The sequence below is a fragment of the Lissotriton helveticus genome, chromosome 7 (genome assembly GCF_964261635.1).
Source record: "Lissotriton helveticus chromosome 7, aLisHel1.1, whole genome shotgun sequence".
NCBI classification, from domain to species: Eukaryota; Metazoa; Chordata; class Amphibia; order Caudata; family Salamandridae; genus Lissotriton; species Lissotriton helveticus.
The window spans coordinates 765,317,020-765,339,617 of record NC_136068.1 but is presented as its reverse complement, the minus strand read 5'-3'; the positions used below and the strand labels follow the sequence as shown (position 1 = coordinate 765,339,617).

Sequence of the window (22,598 nt, the reverse complement as noted above, 5' to 3'; positions counted from 1 at the left end):
ATCGTCAGGGCTATCTCCAAATGGAAATGAAGGGTAGTCCCCCACGACTGGTGATAATTCCAACCCAGTCTGGGTACAAAAGATCTTCTGATGAGGCGCGCCAATCAAGTGTAGAATGCACTTCGTAGTCAATTCTTGAGGAATGAAATTGAGCTCTATGCGCCAGGAACAGCAAGGGCAGTAATGAAAAAACAAGAATATTTTGTGGTAGTTCTAACCGTTATCGGGTCCGTCGTAGATTACGAGGTAGCGGCCGTTTTGGAGCAGTCCACGAGGAAGCCTCAATGGGCAAAAGTAGCCAGCACCGCCCTTCACTGTCGTTCCGTCTTGCTCACACGAGTGTTGCCGCTTACTCCGGGTCTGGATGTCCCTCGTTGTTGTTGTGAAACCAAGATCAAAGAATTTATTACAATTTTTATTAAGTTTGTGTGTGCTCAGGTCTTTCCCCCCACGTCTATCTGGGTGCCCTGGCCCCACCCAGGACACCCAGTGTGCTCTGATGGGGACCACGAGGGAGCCTCAATGCCCCAGCAGTTCCAGCTAGTTACCCACCTCCTGCAGGAGCCGGCATTGCTCCTGCACACAAGGACCTGCTAAATATACAGCTCCCTGTGTGCGAAAGCAATCTTTCCTCTGTTTCCCTGCCCACATGACAGCAAGCAGGGAAACACATGAAAACTTGTTAGTGTTTGCTCTCGCTTGGCGGGAGATGTCAAAGCTCCCGCCAAGCAAAAGCAAACAGCTATCTCCTATCTCCCAAGAGTGGGCACCCCAGGAGATAACAGGAGCCCCCCTCTCAATTTTTAAAGTGGTATTTGGCCCCAGAAGGTGGTGGTTCTCATGGTCCAGGGTGGCCGATCGCCTGGGAGGATTTGTGGAGGGTTTGCATCCCTGGTGACCCTCAGTATGTATGTGTGTATATATATATATATATATATATATATATATATGATCAAGGCTGCAGTGACGCAGCCGAAACGCGTCATGCTGGAGACTATGGAGGAATAAAGCACTTTGTACTTTCAACTTTTCTCGCGCATTGTGGTCTGTACCTGGGAAAGCGGTATCGTATGTGCTGTAGTTCAGGACTGGTTGGCTGAAAAAAAAAAAATATATATATATATATATATACACACACACATATACAGATTCATATATATATATATATATAAATATACACATACATATGGACACATGCATACCTACTGGGGGTTATAATTAGGCGCTAGTTTCCATAGCAAAAGCGTTTTTTGGGCTTGCCTATAATTTTTACGCCATTTGATGAATCCTCAACAAAAAAGAAAAAAATATATATATATACACACACACACACACACACACACACACAATGACCACTCCCACCCAGCTCCTGGTGAAGAACGAGCCACTATGGTTCAGCTGAAAAAAATTGGGACTAGATGCTGGTGCAGAAGAATCTCAACGCTAAATCTAAACACCCATGTGGCCAGGATAGCTGGCCAGTTCAATAAAAAGTAGATCAAAAGACAGAATAACTCAATGTGAAACTCAGTCAGCCTGGGATTTGAGAGTGAGAACCTAGTTGTCTGTCTCAATCTACAACAATTTACCGTTTGCTTCTTTCCTTTCTTAACAAACTGCTCAAAGAAGTGACATTGTAATGTACTGTTTGAAACCTACCTAATACAATTTGATATAGCCACATGTGAGCTGCACAGCATCAGTAAGTTGTAATTCATTTTCTTGTTTTGACTGATTGTCTGTTGGCTAGTGTATGAGAATTCCCTTTTGCATGATCACCCTCCACGTCTATTCTTTAAACCGAAGGCTTTTGGGGTTTGGACTCTGTACACAGTGAACCTATTAATCAGGCCTCAGTGCACATGCTTTGACCCCTACAAACTTGATGAATTGGTTACAAATCCTAACTGGCGCATTTAACTTACCTAGAAGTAGCTAATATAATAACTTTTGTTTCTCAAAGTGGAATGGGCTACTTTGCGAACATAGTTGGACTGGTACTGTTGGAGAGGTCTTTCATTTGTGCGTGTTTTTCTTATTTTCAGTTTAAACTTCTTTGTTGTAAGGAAGGTGGTAGGAAGGAGATGTTACACTTGTGTGAGCTTGCTAGTATCCAAGTGTTAGCTGTTTGCACATTAAATGGGAAATTCTGTAGTCATGATTTAACTGAAGTGAGGGCTACGCTATGGCTGACAGTCAGAAAGCCACATTATTCACATAAATATGACCGATGCAGAAGAGAGGCAGTCCTAAAGGCACCATTTCAAATTCCTAGGGAAGTATTTTTCAGATACAGTCTTGCACACTGGTGATGACTGAGTGGAGTAGCTATCCTACTTTGAAGTCAATCATGCTTTCAGGTCAGCAGGGATTTGCAGGACCATCTGGGTAAGTCTTTTATGGTGATAGTGAAGGAAATGTCCTGATTAGGGCCACCCAGGTCACTCACGATCATCTCTCAGCCTTCCATACAAAGGAAGAATCGGTCAGACAGTAGAGAATACAAAGCAAAGTTATTTATTAGTGTTGGTTTGAGCGGAGTCAATCAATCAGTCACTTGTAAAGCGCACTACATACCCACGAGTCTCTCAAGGCGCTGGTGGGGGAGGGGGGGGGGTGAGGGGAGGGGGGGCGCTACTGGTTGAACAGCCAGGTCTTGAGTAGCCTTCTGAAGGTCAGCAGGTCTTGGGTCTGTCGTAGGCTCAGTGGTAGGGTGTTCCATGTCTTGGCGGCGAGGTGAGAGAAGGATCTCACGCTGATGGTTGTGCTTCGGATGCGCAGGATGGTGGAGAGTGAGAGGTCGGCAGAGCGGAGCTGGCGGTTTGTGGTGTAGAAGGAAAGTCGTCTGTTGAGGTAGACTGGGCTGGTTTTGTGGAGTGCCTTGTGTGCGTGGATGAGGAGCTTGAAGGAAATCCTTTTGTAGATGGGGAGCCAGTGCAGGTTTCTTAGGTGGGGGGTGATGTGGCCGTGGCGTGGTACGTCAAGGATCAGTCGTCCCGAGGCGTTTTGAATGCGTTGCAGTCGTTTGATGAGCTTGATCAGGGCTCCCCCATAGAGAGCGTTTCCGAAGTCGAGTCTGCTGCTGACAAGGGCCTTGGTGACTGTCCTTATATCTGTCGAGATCCACCTGTCGATCTTGTGGAGCATGTTGAAGCAGGAGGAGGAGACGGCGTTGACTTGCTTGGTCATTGAGAGAGTTGAGTCGAAGATGATTTCCAGGTTGCGTGCGTGGTCAGTGGGTGTCGGGGCTGCCCCTAGTGCCGTTAGCCACCAGGAGTCGTCCCAGGCTGAAGGGCTGGAGCCGAGGATGAGGACCTCTGTCTTGTCCGAGTTCAGCTTCAGACGGCTGGTCTTCATCCAGTCGGCGACGGCCTTCATTCCTTTGTGGAGCTTGGCTTTGGCGGTGATGGAATCCTTGGTGAGGGAGAGGATCAGTTGAGTGTCGTTGGCATAGGAGATTATGCAGAGGTCGTGCTGTCGGGCGACGTGTGCGAGTGGGGCCATGTAAATGTTGAACAGCGTTGGGCTGTGGGCGGATCCCTGGGGACGCCGCAGATGATCTCGGAGGCTTCAGATCGGAATAGGGGGAGGCTGACGCTCTAGGGTCTGCTGGAGACAAAGGAGGTGGTCCATTCCAGGGCTTTGTCTCCGATCCCTGCGGCGTGGAGGCGTGCACCTATTGTACGGTGGCAGATGGTGTCGAAGGCGGCGGAGAAGTCCAGGAGAAATCAGGTCTGACCAGCCTCCTTAGATAGCTGCTGAGGGACCTTTCCACAAGGCAAAGTCAGATATACATTTCCAATACCCCTAAGACATGCCCAGACTGGAATTTTCCAGCCTGGGCACTGATGAACAAAGGAGGTACAGAAGGATGAGCTACCATCCTGAGACCGGGTACACACTATCTTAGCTTCAAGGTTACTCAGACCGGGCCAGTCTCTCTGAGAGTGGAAGCAAGGCTACCTTCAAAGGAAAGGCATGCAAAAACAGAACAAGCTATTCATTAGTGCAGCGAAGCTCAACCTTGAATAATAAAAGGAAACAATAGAGGGTGCTTTCTTCTGAGGCAGACCGTATGAAACAGAAGCTTAATTTCAATCATGGCCCAAAATGGCGACTGACTACAAAATGGTGCCGCACATGCTAAATTAACTAGCACAATGCTAGAAGGAGGGATACAGATCACAAGTCCTAAATGCCTACGCCTCCCCACCACTGTAGGGAACCTTCTTAAAAAATCCTGGGCTCTCTCCTCTCATAGTCCCACTAAGGAGGATTAGTCTCTTAACCGATACAGTACCCAATAGAGACACTATGCTGACCACATCCTCAGGCAAATGCCCATAATGCCTTTTAGAATTCTGCCCAGTGTCAATATTGGCCCGCAGCTGCTGGATTACCGTCTACCCTACAGATTGCGTCTTCATACCACTACCATAAGTCTATGTGATCAAGGAATCCCAATAATTAAAACGTAGCGGCTATGAAAGAGGACTTCGTAGACACCCTTACAAACAAGGGTTGAGAGGCAGAGCTGTGGGTTACATCTCAAAAACTTATTAAATACAAAATGGAGCTATTCCATCAACTTGAAGCTGTAATCCTTGACCTAGAAGTGCAATACCATGCTGCTGGGGGTAGAATGATACTGAGTGAGTTATACACGCCAGACTGCAGGCCACTGAAAAATGCTTGGGGGATATGGATAGCTTTCCCTGCGCAGAGTCTACAGATACAGAAACAAAACCAGAAACAGTTTTTCTGGCATAGAAGTGAGACACTGCTAATAACCGGGGAATTTAGTGAATAGCGAAAGGCAACTAGATGCTCACTCCCACACAGCTGCTCAAGAAACTGCACAGTATCATCGCAAACTGTTTGTCACCACCGTCTCAAGATGTGCCAACTGAAGTGCTTGAATAATTATGTGGCAATGGCACACTTACCTCAGACAGAGAGGAATTCTCTGCAGAATGGAGTCTGTGCTGATGAGGTGAATAAAGATTTCGGCCAGTTCCAGTCATGTAAGACCCCTGCAATATGTTTCCTATAGAATTCTCCCAATGTCTCTTCAGTCTGCTTACGCTTCATCTGCATGTGAGGTTTAAAACCTCATTAAGTGAAGGAGATCTGCTAACTGACCTGGGCAATGCAGTAATTACCGCCATCCTAATGCCCGAATGCCCAGCTGACCTCAGCAAGTGCTAAGATCTATTTCCCTCAGACGTTAAGACTAAAGTCTTCCTGTCAGAACCCCCTTCAGAGGGCCACAGGGCACATAGGCATTACTGGGACAAACTAGGGTGTTGAGACCTTTTTCTTCTGATGTCTCAGGACGTGACCTACTACGGATCCTGATCAACTGGGCAGAGTACCCATTCTGCATATGACTCCCAGTGGTAGCTATGGATGAGCAGTGAAAGGATTCCTCATAAAGGATGAGAGGGTTTTGAGGGGAGCTTAGATACAGGAGAGTGAATGTGACTCATAACTTAAAGTGCACAACCTGGCCACTGAGCCTCTGACTTCACACGCTCGGTTGGGAACACATTATCCAGGTTTGTCTCTCTGGGGGGGATATGCAGTTTATTTCCCTTTATGCAAATGACTTATTGATTTTTCTCCCGGACTTGGAGGGCGCGCGACATTTGCTACGGGTGTTCAGGCGGTTCTCGGGACTGAAGGTGAACTGGGCAAAGACCTGCTTGTTCCCAGTGGCAGCGACTATGCTGGAGCCATTGCAGGTGGCGGGCCTCCGATGGGAGCCTCACTGTTTACCGTATTTAGGCACCAACGTCTATCATACGTCCGAGGATTTGCTGCAGGGTCATTTGGGCCGGGCCATGCGCGGACTTAAAGGCAGTTTGGGATTTTGGAGCACTTTGCCGTTATCATTAGCGGGTCGGTGGCGCTCCTGAAGATGGTGGCGCTCCTGAAGATGGTAGCGCTCCCGCGCTTATTGTATTATTTTCGGACGCTGCCAATCTGGATACCGGGCTCCGTCTTCCAACAGCTCCGCTCCATGGCTGTGGGTTTTATGTGGGGGCCGGGCAGACGGTGGGTTGCAATGGCCATAATGATACGTTCGAGAGCCGATGGGGGTCTGGCAGTGCCAGACTTCGAATGGTACTATTTAACAGCGCAGTTGCAGTGGCTCACCCAGGTTGTGGCTCGGGAGTTCCGGGGCCCGGATGGCCCTGAGGGACGATGGATCCCACGCTATATTTTTTCATTTATAGTGCTACAGCAGAAGATGCTTCTTGAACCGCTCACTGTGGAAGAGAGGACGCTGCGTTTGTGCTGAATCGGAGCAAACGTCGGGCTGGATTCACTCGCACGTATGCTCGGGAGATACCGCTGGGAGTGTGCACGGCACTCCCCCATGGCGGAGATTGGACGGCACTTACTAATTGGGAAGACATGGGAATACAAATGCTAGGAGAACTCTATGAGAATGAAACCCTGTTGTCGTTTCAGGCCCTTCAGCATAAATATGATCTCCCGCGAGGGGATTACTTGCTGCATACATCGCTTATTTCAGCAATACAGCGCTATTGGGGGATGGGTCTGACGGAACCGCGGGCCTCAACGGTGTGCCAATATGTGGTAATGGCGGCAGGAACTGTTAAGGCTATTACGTGCCTGTACAGACGTATGTTGACGGAGGCACTAGAGCCATTAAGCGCGTTGCAGGAGAAGTGGGAAGTGGACCTTGGCAGGGAAATCCCAGAGAAGACGTGGGCCCAATTGGTCCGAAGAGGTTAGAAGAGCACAAGGAATGCTAGATTTCAATTGGTACAGTTCTACGTCCTGCACAGGGCGTACTTAACACCAGCTAAGCTTAATCAATATTTCGGTGCAGTGTCCGCTAGATGTCTGAGATGTAGTTCAGAGGGAGCCGACTTCCGTCATATGTTGTGGGGGTGTATGAGTCTGGGAACGTACTGGAAGGAGGTGCTGGAGCTACTGTGTAATATAACTGATCGTGTAATAGAACTAGACCTAGGCATTTGTTTGTTGCATTGGTTTCCGCATACGGCTAAAACGAAAGTGACAAGTAAATTTATAGATATGGGCCTCGTATTAGCTAAGAGGGAAATTACTATGCATTGGAAGTCAACGAGGGGGCCGGGTTTGGAGAGATGGCGGGCAGAACTACTCAAGTGGGCGCGGAGCGAAGGCACGCTTCGGTTACAGCAGGCCCTGCGCACTAATAATGACAAGGCACAGGAGGCAGCAAGGGCGTGGGAGGCCTTGGTAGCAGTATTGCAAACTCCAGAACCGGGTTCAGAGGAGAGTTCGGAAATGGAGGACCGTCAGGAACCGGCTGCCACTTCGACACAAGGGGAATGACCTAGGGTAAGATCAATGGGACACAAGGTGACCTTCAAGATGTATGTGAGCCCTGTATTGTATTACTGTGATTCGCTACTGTATTGGATTCTGATGCAAATTAACTGATTAACAACCAAGATCTAGAGGCACACCATTCGAGGGGTGAGGGATGTGGGGGGTATATTGAGAAGACTTGTGGTATATTATATTGTCATTTATCCGCTTGTTATTGTACTGCCTCTCAATGACGTTGGGTGTTTGAAAATCAATAAAAAAATATTTTTAAAAAAAATAACTGAAAGTGCACAAAGTATTAACAATACATCAACGTCCAGTCAAATACTTACTTTAATAAAAAAAAAAGAAGTACTTTATTTCAAAGTCTGGCATGCAAAGGAATAGCAATGTTAATTAGCAAAAACACAATCCCCTTAAGTCAGAACTCTAGTAGTTGTCAGGCAAATCCCTGTCCCACACTCTTGATTATAACGTGGTTGGGGTTATTCCCCACGCACTAGTGCATGCATCCAGGAAATTCTCATTAATAGGCTGTACTCAAGAGTTGTACTTTTTACTATTTAGGAATTAGTAAAAAGTGTCTATGGTACTGCAGCACCATCAGCAGCGAATTCCCCTGGGCCTCAGAGGCCCAATTCTTGTCTTACCCACTCCGCAAGTATGGAAGCATTCAGCCCTCTCCACGGGCGCTCACAAGTCCTGCTCCTGTTTGGTACACGCGGCAGACGCAGGCTCCCTCGAGCAGCAATGCTGGCTTGTCTCAGGGACTCCGCGAAGACAAGGTTTAAGTCACTCTTCCCCTCACAGATGAGTATTCGATACTCCAGTTCCAGACTGGAGCCCAGCGAGGGTGTGATGTCTCTGGTGGCTTTCTTTTAGGTCCTCAAGGGAATCAGTCAAATGTAGGTTTTGGAGTGTAGGCCTAACCTGCCGGTCACAACTGCAATCTTCTGGCAGTGTCATTACCCACAGCCCCTTCTGGCACACAAGGTTGCCATGATGCTTCTAGTAGAGATGCAGACTCCTCCAGTGCTCTCACTCTCACCATGGCAACCCATCCTGGCATACGAACCGCAGATTAAGGCGGACACAAGTCTCAACACTCTAGCATCAAACAGTTCAATAGTGGTCCTCTATGGAATATGGGGTTACTACAACAAAGCAGTGTGGGCCTAGCGCTTCCCACACGGCGTTCACTACATGGCTCAGATCACAGTGTCCCTCTCCTGACATATAGGGATTGCCAGATCACTCCTGCACCTGGGCAACAGTTTCCTCACACCTCGCTCAAGGAGTCTTCCATGTAGGGCTTCGCACTGGACCTTGCTCCCTCCAGCGCTCAACTCTTCCTCAAGCTGCACACTGGTCTTGGCAAGAAGGCAGGCACGCTTTCTCTTAGCTTTTCCTGGGTGTTGTCCACTCACCCAGCATGGAGACTAGCAAGCTTTTGCCCCCAATCCTGATCACAGACACAATTCTTCAAGAGCTTCCCTTTCTCACACATTGCTTCTGTTTGCTTGGCAAATTGTACATTTTGGGGGTTCAACCTCCCTTTCTTATAATCCATTTCAAAACACCAACTGTGATTTAGGGCCTGAGTATTTTCAGTAATGACTCAGAATTAGATAGACCCGCACCATAGTTCATGGGAGTGACCAGAGTTCACACCTGGATTTCAGCTACAGTAATATGTGCACCAAAAGGTTGATCCTCGGCTCTCTGCCTCACTCTTTATCATTCTCTTATTAGCCCCATATCCTTCCTGATATGTGCCCAGGCACTCTTTGAAGAGTCCCTTCCACCAGTGTGTGTCCCACCCAGCTCACAGATATGCAGCAATACACAAATCTGTTGGGGTGGGAGACATGGCGCACACACACGATCCATGCTTGCTCAAGACGAAACAAAAAAAAAAAACACAAAAACACAGTTAAGATCCAGGCAACAGTACAGTTGGGCACTCAGGGCACGGGTGTATGTCTCTTACCATACAGATTACTTTTACGTCTAATCACTTCACTTAAGATTGTTTTATTTTTCAAAACCAGCTGAGGTACAAAAGGATGTAAACAGGTGGTTGGACACACCGGGCTCGTAGCTCACGAGACACAATGGGGCAATGTGATGGCCAACAAAAACACCACCTAAGGGTCAAAATCTGCAAATTAGTAGCTGTGTATTAGCTCTGACAGAACCCCATCATAAAATTCACCCTGAAGTTAAAGTATCACTGAGGCATAATAAAAGGCAAAACAGGAGGCAGGTAACATTTATGATAGCTTTACAAAAACTTCTGAACAATCAGAAACTTGAACAGAGTAGGCTGATCTGGCAAGCAAATGAAAGCTGATAAGGCAGAAACCTAACCTTTAACTGTGTCCACTATACAACCTTGTTGGACTGAAGAAAGCGCAAAACATCAGAAAGGCACACCTGAAGGAAGCACATAAGCCTTCACTGCACACCAGGAAAAAAAAAGCCCATCATAGGCCGATTTTGTGGAGGGATGATGTGCTGAGAGGGTGATATCCAGCACCTTTGGTGGCAGATGGAATAAACTCAATCTCCAGGTATGAAGGTGGAAGGCACACCACCTGCCACACTGACTTCAGGAAGAAGTTGTCTGCTATGAGCAAAAGCTGGAGTATAAAGACAGTTGCAGGAGGTCTATAACATACCCTTCGCAGCCAGTCTAGGACAACCAGAATAGCTGATGCCTGGTCTTGGCACAGTTACCTCAACACTTGAGGAATCAAGGGAATGAGGAATGCGCAGTTCGCAATAAAAACTGGAAGGCACAGAGCGGCAGGCAATGCATATTTTCTCATGTATCAAAGCGATCCACCTGAGGGGTGCCCCACAGGTAAAAGTTGGTGTGTACCACCTCCGGATGGAGACACCACATGTGGTTGCATGATGAACCCTGACTCAGGTTGTTGGTCTCGTGTTCAGGGAGCCTATTAGGTAACTGGCTATCATGACAGGGCTGGTGTGCATGAGCTCAAGCCCACAGCCGCAGTGCTTCCTGGCACAGAGCAACCTCCTACTCTGTGCCAGGAAGCAGCCCTTGTTTACATGCCACATCACAGCTGTGCTGTCCGTAAGGATTCAAACAAACTGTTCACGATGGGAGTAACGATTCAGAAAAGGGGGTGGTGATGAACAGAGTGTCTGAATTAAGCAGACCACTCTTACCCAGTCCAAAGATCAGGGCTTGATCCATCACCGTTATTTAGCTCACTGCCCCATCCCAGCTCAGAACCTGGCTATATGCAAATTAGTCTGTCCCTGGCCCAGTGCATCATGAGAACAGGGCAGACCAAACTACCAAGCCAATTCTTCACCAGAAAGGAGACTAGCTTCCGGGGACCAGTTTCTGCCATTTCAGGCGTCTTCGGCCCGGCTTGCTTGAATCCTGATGGAGCAGTGAGCAAGGGACTCATGTCTGAGTATACCCTGCCACACCTATAGTGGCCAAAAACGATTCAGAAAAGGGGGTGGTGATGAACAGAGTGTCTGAATTAAGCAGACCACTCTTACCCAGTCCAAAGATCAGGGCTTGATCCATCACCGTTATTTAGCTCACTGCCCCATCCCAGCTCAGAACCTGGCTATATGCAAATTAGTCTGTCCTTGGCCCAGTGCATCATGGGAACAGGGCAGACCAAACTACCAAGCCAATTCTTCACCAGAAAGGAGACTAGCTTCCGGGGACCGGTTTCTGCCATTTCAGGCGTCTTCGGCCCGGCTTGCTTGAATCCTGATGGAGCAGTGAGCAAGGGACTCATGTCTGAGTATACCCTGCCACACCTATAGTGGCCAAAAACGATTCAGAAAAGGGGGTGGTGATGAACAGAGTGTCTGAATTAAGCAGACCACTCTTACCCAGTCCAAAGATCAGGGCTTGATCCATCACCGTTATTTAGCTCACTGCCCCATCCCAGCTCAGAACCTGGCTATATGCAAATTAGTCTGTCCCTGGCCCAGTGCATCATGGGAACAGGGCAGACCAAACTACCAAGCCAATTCTTCACCAGAAAGGAGACTAGCTTCCGGGGACCGGTTTCTGCCATTTCAGGCGTCTTCGGCCCGGCTTGCTTGAATCCTGATGGAGCAGTGAGCAAGGGACTCATGTCTGAGTATACCCTGCCACACCTATAGTGGCCAAAAACGATTCAGAAAAGGGGGTGGTGATGAACAGAGTGTCTGAATTAAGCAGACCACTCTTACCCAGTCCAAAGATCAGGGCTTGATCCATCACCGTTATTTAGCTCACTGCCCCATCCCAGCTCAGAACCTGGCTATATGCAAATTAGTCTGTCCCTGGCCCAGTGCATCATGGGAACAGGGCAGACCAAACTACCAAGCCAATTCTTCACCAGAAAGGAGACTAGCTTCCGGGGACCGGTTTCTGCCATTTCAGGCGTCTTCAGCCCGGCTTGCTTGAATCCTGATGGAGCAGTGAGCAAGGGACTCATGTCTGAGTATACCCTGCCACACCTATAGTGGCCAAAAACGATTCAGAAAAGGGGGTGGTGATGAACAGAGTGTCTGAATTAAGCAGACCACTCTTACCCAGTCCAAAGATCAGGGCTTGATCCATCACCGTTATTTAGCTCACTGCCCCATCCCAGCTCAGAACCTGGCTATATGCAAATTAGTCTGTCCCTGGCCCAGTGCATCATGGGAACAGGGCAGACCAAACTACCAAGCCAATTCTTCACCAGAAAGGAGACTAGCTTCCGGGGACCGGTTTCTGCCATTTCAGGCGTCTTCGGCCTGGCTTGCTTGAATCCTGATGGAGCAGTGAGCAAGGGACTCATGTCTGAGTATACCCTGCCACACCTATAGTGGCCAAAAACGATTCAGAAAAGGGGGTGGTGATGAACAGAGTGTCTGAATTAAGCAGACCACTCTTACCCAGTCCAAAGATCAAGGCTTGATCCATCACCGTTATTTAGCTCACTGCCCCATCCCAGCTCAGAACCTGGCTATATGCAAATTAGTCTGTCCCTGGCCCAGTGCATCATGGGAACAGGGCAGACCAAACTACCAAGCCAATTCTTCACCAGAAAGGAGACTAGCTTCCGGGGACCGGTTTCTGCCATTTCAGGCGTCTTCGGCCCGGCTTGCTTGAATCCTGATGGAGCTGTGAGCAAGGGACTCATGTCTGAGTATACCCTGCCACACCTATAGTGGCCAAAAACGATTCAGAAAAGGGGGTGGTGATGAACAGAGTGTCTGAATTAAGCAGACCACTCTTACCCAGTCCAAAGATCAGGGCTTGATCCATCACCGTTATTTAGCTCACTGCCCCATCCCAGCTCAGAACCTGGCTATATGCAAATTAGTCTGTCCCTGGCCCAGTGCATCATGGGAACAGGGCAGACCAAACTACCAAGCCAATTCTTCACCAGAAAGGAGACTAGCTTCCGGGGACCGGTTTCTGCCATTTCAGGCGTCTTCGGCCTGGCTTGCTTGAATCCTGATGGAGCAGTGAGCAAGGGACTCATGTCTGAGTATACCCTGCCACACCTATAGTGGCCAAAAACGATTCAGAAAAGGGGGTGGTGATGAACAGAGTGTCTGAATTAAGCAGACCACTCTTACCCAGTCCAAAGATCAGGGCTTGATCCATCACCGTTATTTAGCTCACTGCCCCATCCCAGCTCAGAACCTGGCTATATGCAAATTAGTCTGTCCCTGGCCCAGTGCATCATGGGAACAGGGCAGACCAAACTACCAAGCCAATTCTTCACCAGAAAGGAGACTAGCTTCCGGGGACCGGTTTCTGCCATTTCAGGCGTCATCGGCCCGGCTTGCTTGAATCCTGATGGAGCAGTGAGCAAGGGACTCATGTCTGAGTATACCCTGCCACACCTATAGTGGCCAAAAACGATTCAGAAGAAGGGGGTGGTGATGAACAGAGTGTCTGAATTAAGCAGACCACTCTTACCCAGTCCAAAGATCAGGGCTTGATCCATCACCGTTATTTAGCTCACTGCCCCATCCCAGCTCAGAACCTGGCTATATGCAAATTAGTCTGTCCCTGGCCCAGTGCATCATGGGAACAGGGCAGACCAAACTACCAAGCCAATTCTTCACCAGAAAGGAGACTAGCTTCCGGGGACCGGTTTCTGCCATTTCAGGCGTCTTCGGCCCGGCTTGCTTGAATCCTGATGGAGCAGTGAGCAAGGGACTCATGTCTGAGTATACCCTGCCACACCTATAGTGGCCAAAAACGATTCAGAAAAGGGGGTGGTGATGAACAGAGTGTCTGAATTAAGCAGACCACTCTTACCCAGTCCAAAGATCAGGGCTTGATCCATCACCGTTATTTAGCTCACTGCCCCATCCCAGCTCAGAACCTGGCTATATGCAAATTAGTCTGTCCCTGGCCCAGTGCATCATGGGAACAGGGCAGACCAAACTACCAAGCCAATTCTTCACCAGAAAGGAGACTAGCTTCCGGGGACCGGTTTCTGCCATTTCAGGCGTCTTCGGCCCGGCTTGCTTGAATCCTGATGGAGCAGTGAGCAAGGGACTCATGTCTGAGTATACCCTGCCACACCTATAGTGGCCAAAAACGATTCAGAAAAGGGGGTGGTGATGAACAGAGTGTCTGAATTAAGCAGACCACTCTTACCCAATCCAAAGATCAGGGCTTGATCCATCACCGTTATTTAGCTCACTGCCCCATCCCAGCTCAGAACCTGGCTATATGCAAATTAGTCTGTCCCTGGCCCAGTGCATCATGGGAACAGGGCAGACCAAACTACCAAGCCAATTCTTCACCAGAAAGGAGACTAGCTTCCGGGGACCGGTTTCTGCCATTTCAGGCGTCTTCGGCCCGGCTTGCTTGAATCCTGATGGAGCAGTGAGCAAGGGACTCATGTCTGAGTATACCCTGCCACACCTATAGTGGCCAAAAACGATTCAGAAAAGGGGGTGGTGATGAACAGAGTGTCTGAATTAAGCAGACCACTCTTACCCAGTCCAAAGATCAGGGCTTGATCCATCACCGTTATTTAGCTCACTGCCCCATCCCAGCTCAGAACCTGGCTATATGCAAATTAGTCTGTCCCTGGCCCAGTGCATCATGGGAACAGGGCAGACCAAACTATGGGAGTAAGGCCTTCAGGACAAGGTGAATCACCCACAGATGAAGCAAGTGGATATGGAAGCCATGTTTCTTTGATCTCGAGTTCCCTCAGGAAGTCCCCACAACCTCTTGTCCCCCGCCCACTCCTCCAATAACACGGATGTATCTTCGTTGCCAGATGGCACTGCTGGTGGTGGGGAAAAGAACTGTACACAGGACAGGCTTTCCTCTACGAAGCACCACCTGAGATCTGTTGCAGTGTCTGGAGGGATATTGATTATGTCTAACAGTATTCCACCATGTTGGGACCATTCAAAATGGAGACACCACTAGAGAAGCATCATGTACAAGAGTGACCAACATCATGCATGAAGCAAAGGACCATCAGGCTGGAATCTGAGGTCTTCAATGGGTCGAATAAACTATTACATGTCTGACTAAAAAAACACCTTCCGGGTCTAAAGGACCATAGTCATTCCAAGTTATCTTGACCAGCTTCTGGCTCATCAAATTCAATTAGAACTGAGTATATTTCACTATAACCAGAATAGATTAATAAAAATACACTGCCAATTACTGAAGGCAACTTCTATGATACGGTCTAGAGCTGCATATTAGTGGTGACCATTTAGGATAGGGTCACTAAGACACTTTAAGGTGCCTGGACAAAACATTACCCGCACTTGAAAGAGGACACTGGTGAACATCTTTGATGAGCTCAAAATCAATAGATATGTACAAGTCTTTGTCAACTTGCAAGTGGTCATGGCAAAAAAGGGCCCTGCCCAAAACTGTTATGGTCCCAGAGCCCTGGGACTTAAAAGATGGGCAACTGGATGTATTTAAGTACGACCTCAATGTATGAAACTGCAGATCCCGTCAAAAGAATCTTAAGATTAGGGAGCCCTGGAGGAATGATCTAAGTTGTGCTTGAAATATGAATGTGATTTTCTTGTGATCTGTGTGATGCTTATATGTTTGCTTCACAAGACATATTTTGACTGCTGAACCAATATGTCTAGCTATTTGATGGTCCTACAGACCATTGTGCAATGTGACTATTTTATCCACTATCTAAACTAACTAAACAAGTTAACTAGGAAAATGCATTAACAAATACTACAATCACAGAAATTACATTATCAGCTAAAGGGTAGAAGAAAAAACACAAAACAAAGAATTATTTTTTAAAAACAAGGTCAAATATATTAACTCTGATGAGACGTAATAGAGTTGGGTGCCATCAGCATACTGATGAATGGACAACTCAAACCTGGCCACTGTATGCACTAGCGTTTCGACTGAAAAATGGTGGAGAAATGATAGATCCCTGGGACACTTCACATTTCATTTGGGAGGATCAGGTACAGCCTGAAAGGAATGAAATAACTAACCCAAAATAATCCTAATTCCACTAAAGTTCATCCAAGACGACAAAAGAGATAGTAATGGTGAATGGTCAACTGTATCAAAATCCTCTGAGAGATATACAGTGCAGGTGTGTGGGCTCTTCTGAGAAGGCAAATTGGATTCTAATAAAGAAGAAATATTCAGCATATAAATGATTTGGGTAATGGCATCTTTAATGTCTTTAGGTCTGGTAACGTAAACTTCATAACTCCTTTTTTGTCTTTATTGATGAAGAAAGTGGAACACTTGTTACTGCCTCATACCCTGATGTGAGGCATTCCTAGACGTAGTAACTGAGTCAGAAAGCAAGCCTTTTTGTGTCCTTCAAAGATTTGTGGAAAATGTTTGGCAAACCATGCTGTAATTCAGCACATGATTAGGGTGTAGACCAGAGGTCTTCAAACTGGGGTGCAGACCCCCTGGGAGGGGTGGGCCCTTAATATTTGGGGGGACGAGAGTTGGCACCAATCTCTGGTCAAGAGAAGCATCATGCTGATAACAGTTTTTTGTTTTAAATGACAAAAATGAGTTGCAGCAAGCCACTCTGTAATGGGTCATATATAACATCTGTTGTCATCTATATACTGGCTGGGAGTGGATGTCAAAGGGGAAGAGTATCCAAATATTCCTAAAATCTATCCTCTCTACCCCATTTCTGTCATCAAAAGTTTTAAGACCACTGGTGTCGATAGTACAAACAGTTGATATGCAGAATATTAGCATGAGGCACAAGATTTCTCCTTGGTGTAGGATTCTGCCATAATGATCTGGACTAACTATCCAGTGACCCACATACACTTCACAGGCTCCAGGGAAAGCCAATGATGCAACTGAGAATCAACTGGTGACAAAACCAGGGGGCAACAAATAAACAAGCAAACGGTGTATAAAAAACTGAAATGTAATAGATGGTGGTCGGGACCACCGGATGATCCGAAGCAAGGGATGTGGAATTCCTATAGCCTGACGCCCGGGACATATTGCTTTGGGTCAAGGTCAACAAGTGTTTATGTGAATTTTGTTCTTGGGGCAAGTAGGCCCAACCCACTACAGAACAAACCCTTTGGCTGCCAGTTTACAGTACCACATTATGGATCAGGGAAAGGCTTTGCCTGCAGTTAAGGTAATATTTGTGTCTGTGCTAATGCTGATCATACTTGTATGTATGGTTCATTAATGCAAAGCTTTTATTATTAGGGTGAGCGCTCAAAGTAAACGTTGTAAGCTCAGACTGCACCACTACTGACAGTGGTTCTAGTGTAAAAATGTGTACACACGTTTTTAATATTTAGCAATATGAGGTTATGTATAATGCTCCCAGAATGCTTTCTGATTAGATGCAAATATTTGCATAATCTTGAAATCAAGATGGATGATTCTTTGCTTTCAAAATAAAATGTTCACAAAAAAATGCAAAAACATTTAGCTAAACTACTGTAAAATGTCAGGTACCATTTCTTAGCAGCATTATGTAGTAACGTGTTGATGTATGCAAGTATTTCCCAAAAAAATCCATAATGGACAATCAGTGTAACCAGTTTGAAGAAGGTTATGTGAAACATAAAAATAAACAAGCATTGGTAAAGCCAATAGGTCTGAAATTGCTAGGCAGCCTTTTGGTTTGTCAAGTGCGTGACTTGTTCTGGCATGGTTTCTGTAAAACCTTATTGGTGTGGAAGCAGCCTGGCCCTCACAATTATAACAAACATTGGAAAAAGCAAACATTTTTTGGTCTTAAAATGGAAACATTTCCACGGTAATTCCTGGCACTGAACAAAACGACTGTCAGTAAGCTCCTTGTGAAAGATCAAAATGCTGCCACTCACAGTGAAGCTAGCCGATAGACAGAGAGAGAAACAGAATCTTACTAAACACAAAAGGTAGTGGTTAACACCAGACCTAATTAGGGGCCCAATTATTAAACAAAGTCTCAAACGTGCACCCATGCCCTTGCATTAAGTGTAGATATACAGCTTTCATAAAATTCACAAGACTTTACAGAAGTAGGCCAAGAAGTAGTACGCCTAGAAAATATTTATGAACTATATTTTAGCATGAGCAAATCTGCAGCTGTAGATTTTCACATGCGAAAATATGAGTGTTTGCAAGTTCACTTTCCCTCCAACCACTTTTTCCCCAACCCTGGAAGAAGTTTTATGTCTGCCATTTTCAGCAGTGAATTTCCAACCTTTCTCAGTAGGGAAAAAGATCAGAGAAATGTTGGAGAAAAGCCTTAAAACATACAAGTTAGTAGGCTTGCACAGACTCAAAAGGGCATTCCAACCCAGAAACGTTCGCTTACCATTACCTTCAGCCCCAGTATGTAGAGCTGCCGAAACGTGGCAACATAAAGGAATTGCTAGTATTGAAACCATACTAGGGAGGAGCCCTGACATAATCAGAGAGGCTATTTCAGAGCTCTTATATAATGAGATTGCTGTCACAATTTGTCGTCGCATTACATGGCACAAAAGGGAGAAGTTGATTTTGTTACAGGACAAGTAGATTTATGAAGCAACCTGCCCCATGGACAAGTAGATATGTTATTAAATTTCACACCCCTGCGGAGTACAGCACTTGATCTGGACTTCCTCACGCAAAATGAGCAGGTTTGCAATTTAAGATGGCTTCTAGAGGGGTAGAGTAGAGAGGGTAGGTAATCACCTCTGGGGCTCATTGTGCATTTTATAATTAGTTGAATGCATAACTAAATAAACAATGCTGCTACACCATGTATTCATTTCATTTCTATTAATACCATTACCAGGGACTACCAGCCTGACCATAATGAACGATTTGAGAAAGGAGTGTATGAAATCTAAAACTTTAGCTCATAGGAGATAGAATTAGGGTATAGTTTCAAGTTACAATAATAATATAAAATTCAGATAACTTACACCACTGCATGCATACACCTAGCTACAAATTGGACAACCCTATCAGTCATGGAAAAATCATCAGTACATAAAACAGGAGCTTGTTGAGGTCTGTATCCTGTGGTTTATTTAGTAACATTGGTTTTAGCCATGATTTCCTTAACCTACTAAGGAGTGGACATTATAAGAGGAGGCTGCGCCCCGGCCATGCAATGCTTAATATGAGCCGGTGGTTTCCGGTGCTTAGCACCTGCACTTTTCATGAGCATCAGTTAAGGACATATTCATATATGGTACGCACAGAGAGATTAAGTAATAATTTGCGCAGAATCACACGATATTGAACAGACGCTGAGACTCGAACCTTGTTCCCAGGCTCCGAATTTAGCAGCTCAGACCATTATGCTACATCACCTCCCCACTTTCATGGTTAGTAGTTGGTTTTGTTTTAGGCGGCACTAACAGGAGATTCAAGAGGTCAAGTCTGACGGGAGCCCTGGCTCTTATTTATTTTGCAAATTAACCAATCAAGAGGACGCGTATAACATCCTGTCAGGTCGCTATTCATACTAGATTGCAATATTTAGCCAAAACACAACTTAGTATAGACTGTCGTTACATAAAAAATAATGTCAAAACACGTTGGGTATAGCTCAATTTGCTTGTATGAACATGGCCAGGCAAGACTGTCCGATAGTCAAAGATTGTCTTGGTTGTTGTCTCAAACAATAATTAATGCCTGGGCCAAGGGAAATCAACTTAATATGGACCACGCCTGACCTACAAGTTGTTGCTGGCTAAGAATGCATTGTTAATCATGTAACAGTAGCAGCTGCACTAACAGTGTTAACATTAGTTGTATTCTATTGCTATAGACTTATATATAAAAAAACAGTTAAATACATATTTTACACCTGCGAAACTATGCTTTGTTGATTATTTTCCAGACTGGAAGAAGCAGCAACAATTTCACTAGAACAAACAAAAGGACCAGTTGAATTTGGCACCAGTTCTTCATCCAACGTTGGCATGTGCACTGGTGAGATATCCAGCTACAAAAACAAAAGTTAATAAACACACATTAAAACTAAAACCTATAAAAAGCACAACACAACTTCTTTGTGAACTATTTCATAAATTAATGCATGGATTTTCCCAAGACAACAGGACAAACAATGTCTTATGGATCCATTTGTGAACTGACAGCTCTCCCAAATTGTACCGATGCAGCCAGATAGTCAATTGACAATGCTGGCCGTACTTATGTACCTATGTCTTTTCTTTACCTTCTAGGACCACACTTAAAACTCTGTGGTCCCAATAACCAGTGGTGAGTGTGGCGCTGTGGTGCTAAATCACAACCAACAATAAGATTCTTGCCCACGACTAATACTAATGAAGACCCACAATAAATCTTCTCTCTCCCACATCAGCTTTCTAAAATCTACATGCAGATTATTTCATAAGAGATTATTGTCTACATATGTACAGTCCTCCGGGGTAATCTCAGTTCTGGAGTAGGCCTCTCCATCCATATCGCCAGTGAACGCTGTTCTAAATGCAACATATTCCGCTTCAAAAATGTAACCCAGGGTGCTCAAATCAGAATGGCCGAAAACCTGGCTTTAGGAAAAAATCCTGGGGATTAGGACAACCACTGGTGAGACCGTAAACGTATATTGTCCTGTTCAGTGTAACCCAGGGTATTCAAATTAAGATAGTAGGAAGTTTGGCTTTATTAAATCTTAAAATGAATACAGGTTAGACCATAAATATATTCACCTTATGTTCTGTCTTGTACAGAGTAATGTTTACACTATAGGACAGATCAACAAATATAAGCATCTGAGTATATATTTTCACTACATCTTCACCATTACATAATATTTTTATAAGCATTTTTATGGAGCCAAAATCTAAACTCGTTAAGATTTTTTTTCAGTTGACCTAGCTATTTTTACTATGCATTGAATCCAAGTGACATAAGAGAAACACTGTCTTGGGGTTCTTAAACAGTACTATGCACTATGGGCTGTCAAGTACGACGACGGAGTTAGGTGACTCGCCTGAGGGGTAAGTGCATTTCATTAGTGCTGTCTTTACTGACCCTTAAGAACATTCATCAGAATGAAAGTGAGCTGACCGTCAAAATGAACTAAAATGTGCCCGTTTTGTTTTGGTTTGTGGCTCTTCTAATATGGAGCAATATGTGGGAGGATTTTGGCACAGGTTAAAGCACAAATTTAGGCTATAAAACGTGTCAAAATAATAAAAATGACTCTTAGCCAATGCTCCAGAGTTGTGGAGGGCAATGTGGAACGATTCTTTCATTTATGATATTGCAGAATACATCTCATTGAACAAATTAGGCATTAAATAAAAACTCTCTGGAAATTAAGCCGACATGCATATGTTTATGCAGAGTCCAGTTGTCCTGCAAACTGATAGAGCAAAACCTTCCTAAGAGGGTTACCCGCCATGTAATATTTTTCAAAGTGGAAGGTGGCTGGAACAGATGGTCTTCTGTGGTCTTCTGTGGGACATTAAAAATGTGTATATAAAACTGTTGTGTTAATATTTGATGGTGTAGTGCAATAAAAAAGAAATTCATATGGGATATCCCCCCTTTCGTAGTATTTGGTAAGAATTATGGTCTATTGCAATAAAAACAAACCATATTTGTACATGTAGGTAATACTGACACATTTCCCTTCTAACTATATATGTGAAATGTATGGAAAAGAAAGTGGCTAACGCTCTGTGGATCCTTTAATGCTCGACAACTGCTGCCCGATCTCCCTGCTACCATTCCCGGCCATCAGAGAAAATCATCATCGGACACCTCACCGAATACCTCAGTGACCACCTACTCCTCAACAGCACTCAGTCTGGTTTCAGACCCAACACAGTACGGAAACTGCTCTTATTACCGCCACAGATGACACCCGCATGACTCTAAACAGAGGAAACACTAAGGCCCTCATCCTCTTAGACCTCTCAGCAGCATTCGACATTGTCTGCTACCCCATCCTCATCCAAAGTCTACATTACATTTTAATCCAAGGGCACATGCTCTGATAGATCTGATTCTTCCTTACTGGAAGGACCTAATCATTTAGTCTGGCACCATGCCCTTTAGAAGCTTACAACCTCATCTGATGAGTTTTTCCAGGATCGTCCCCGAGCCCGACCCCCTTCAATGCACACATGATCCCTCTAGCCAGCATCATGCACTTTTACAACATTAACGTTCTCTCCTATGCAGACTACGTGCAACACATTGTCTCCCTCACGGACAAGATGCACAGTACCTGGAACAAGTTCATGACAGGTGCATGACGGGTGCATGACTGAAATCGCCTCGATGTAGACCAACTGCTTACACCTAAACAATGAGAAGACCAAACTTGTGCTCTTCTGGAAGAGCACCTCAAAGAGCTAGGACCGACACCCACCCCTAACACCTACGCCAAGGACCTTGGGATCGTAATGAACAGCCAACTTGCCATGGCCGCCCAAATCAACACCATCACCGCCTCATGTTTCCATACCCTAAAGACGATGGGAAAGATTTTCAAATAGCTCTCAATCAACAACTAGAAAGGCATCAGACACACCCTGGTCACAAGCAAGCTGGATTACGGGAACACCCTCCATCATGCCGGGATCAACAAACTCATCAAAAAGCTGCAAACAATTTGGAAATCTGCAGCCAAAATAAATTTCACCCCCCCCACGCAGCACTTGCATCGTACTACACCTGAAGGAGTTCAACTGGCTTCCCATACACAAATGAGCACAATTCAAACTCGTCACCCACACTTTCAAAACAATACATAACAATGGACAAGCATAAA

At 45.7% G+C, this 22,598-nt stretch overlaps 1 protein-coding gene across 3 annotated transcripts in view; it reads right to left on the bottom strand.

Annotated features, from left to right (window-relative positions):
• MEIKIN (meiotic kinetochore factor) overlaps positions 1 to 22,598 on the bottom strand; it is an 836,714-nt gene that overhangs the window by 57,556 nt on the left and 756,560 nt on the right. For all 3 annotated transcript variants that reach the window (XM_078650675.1, XM_078650674.1, XM_078650676.1), the window contains one exon: positions 19,656 to 19,793. In XM_078650675.1, coding sequence (XP_078506801.1) covers positions 19,656 to 19,793 — 138 coding nt within the window. The remainder of the gene's footprint in view (positions 1 to 19,655; positions 19,794 to 22,598) is intronic.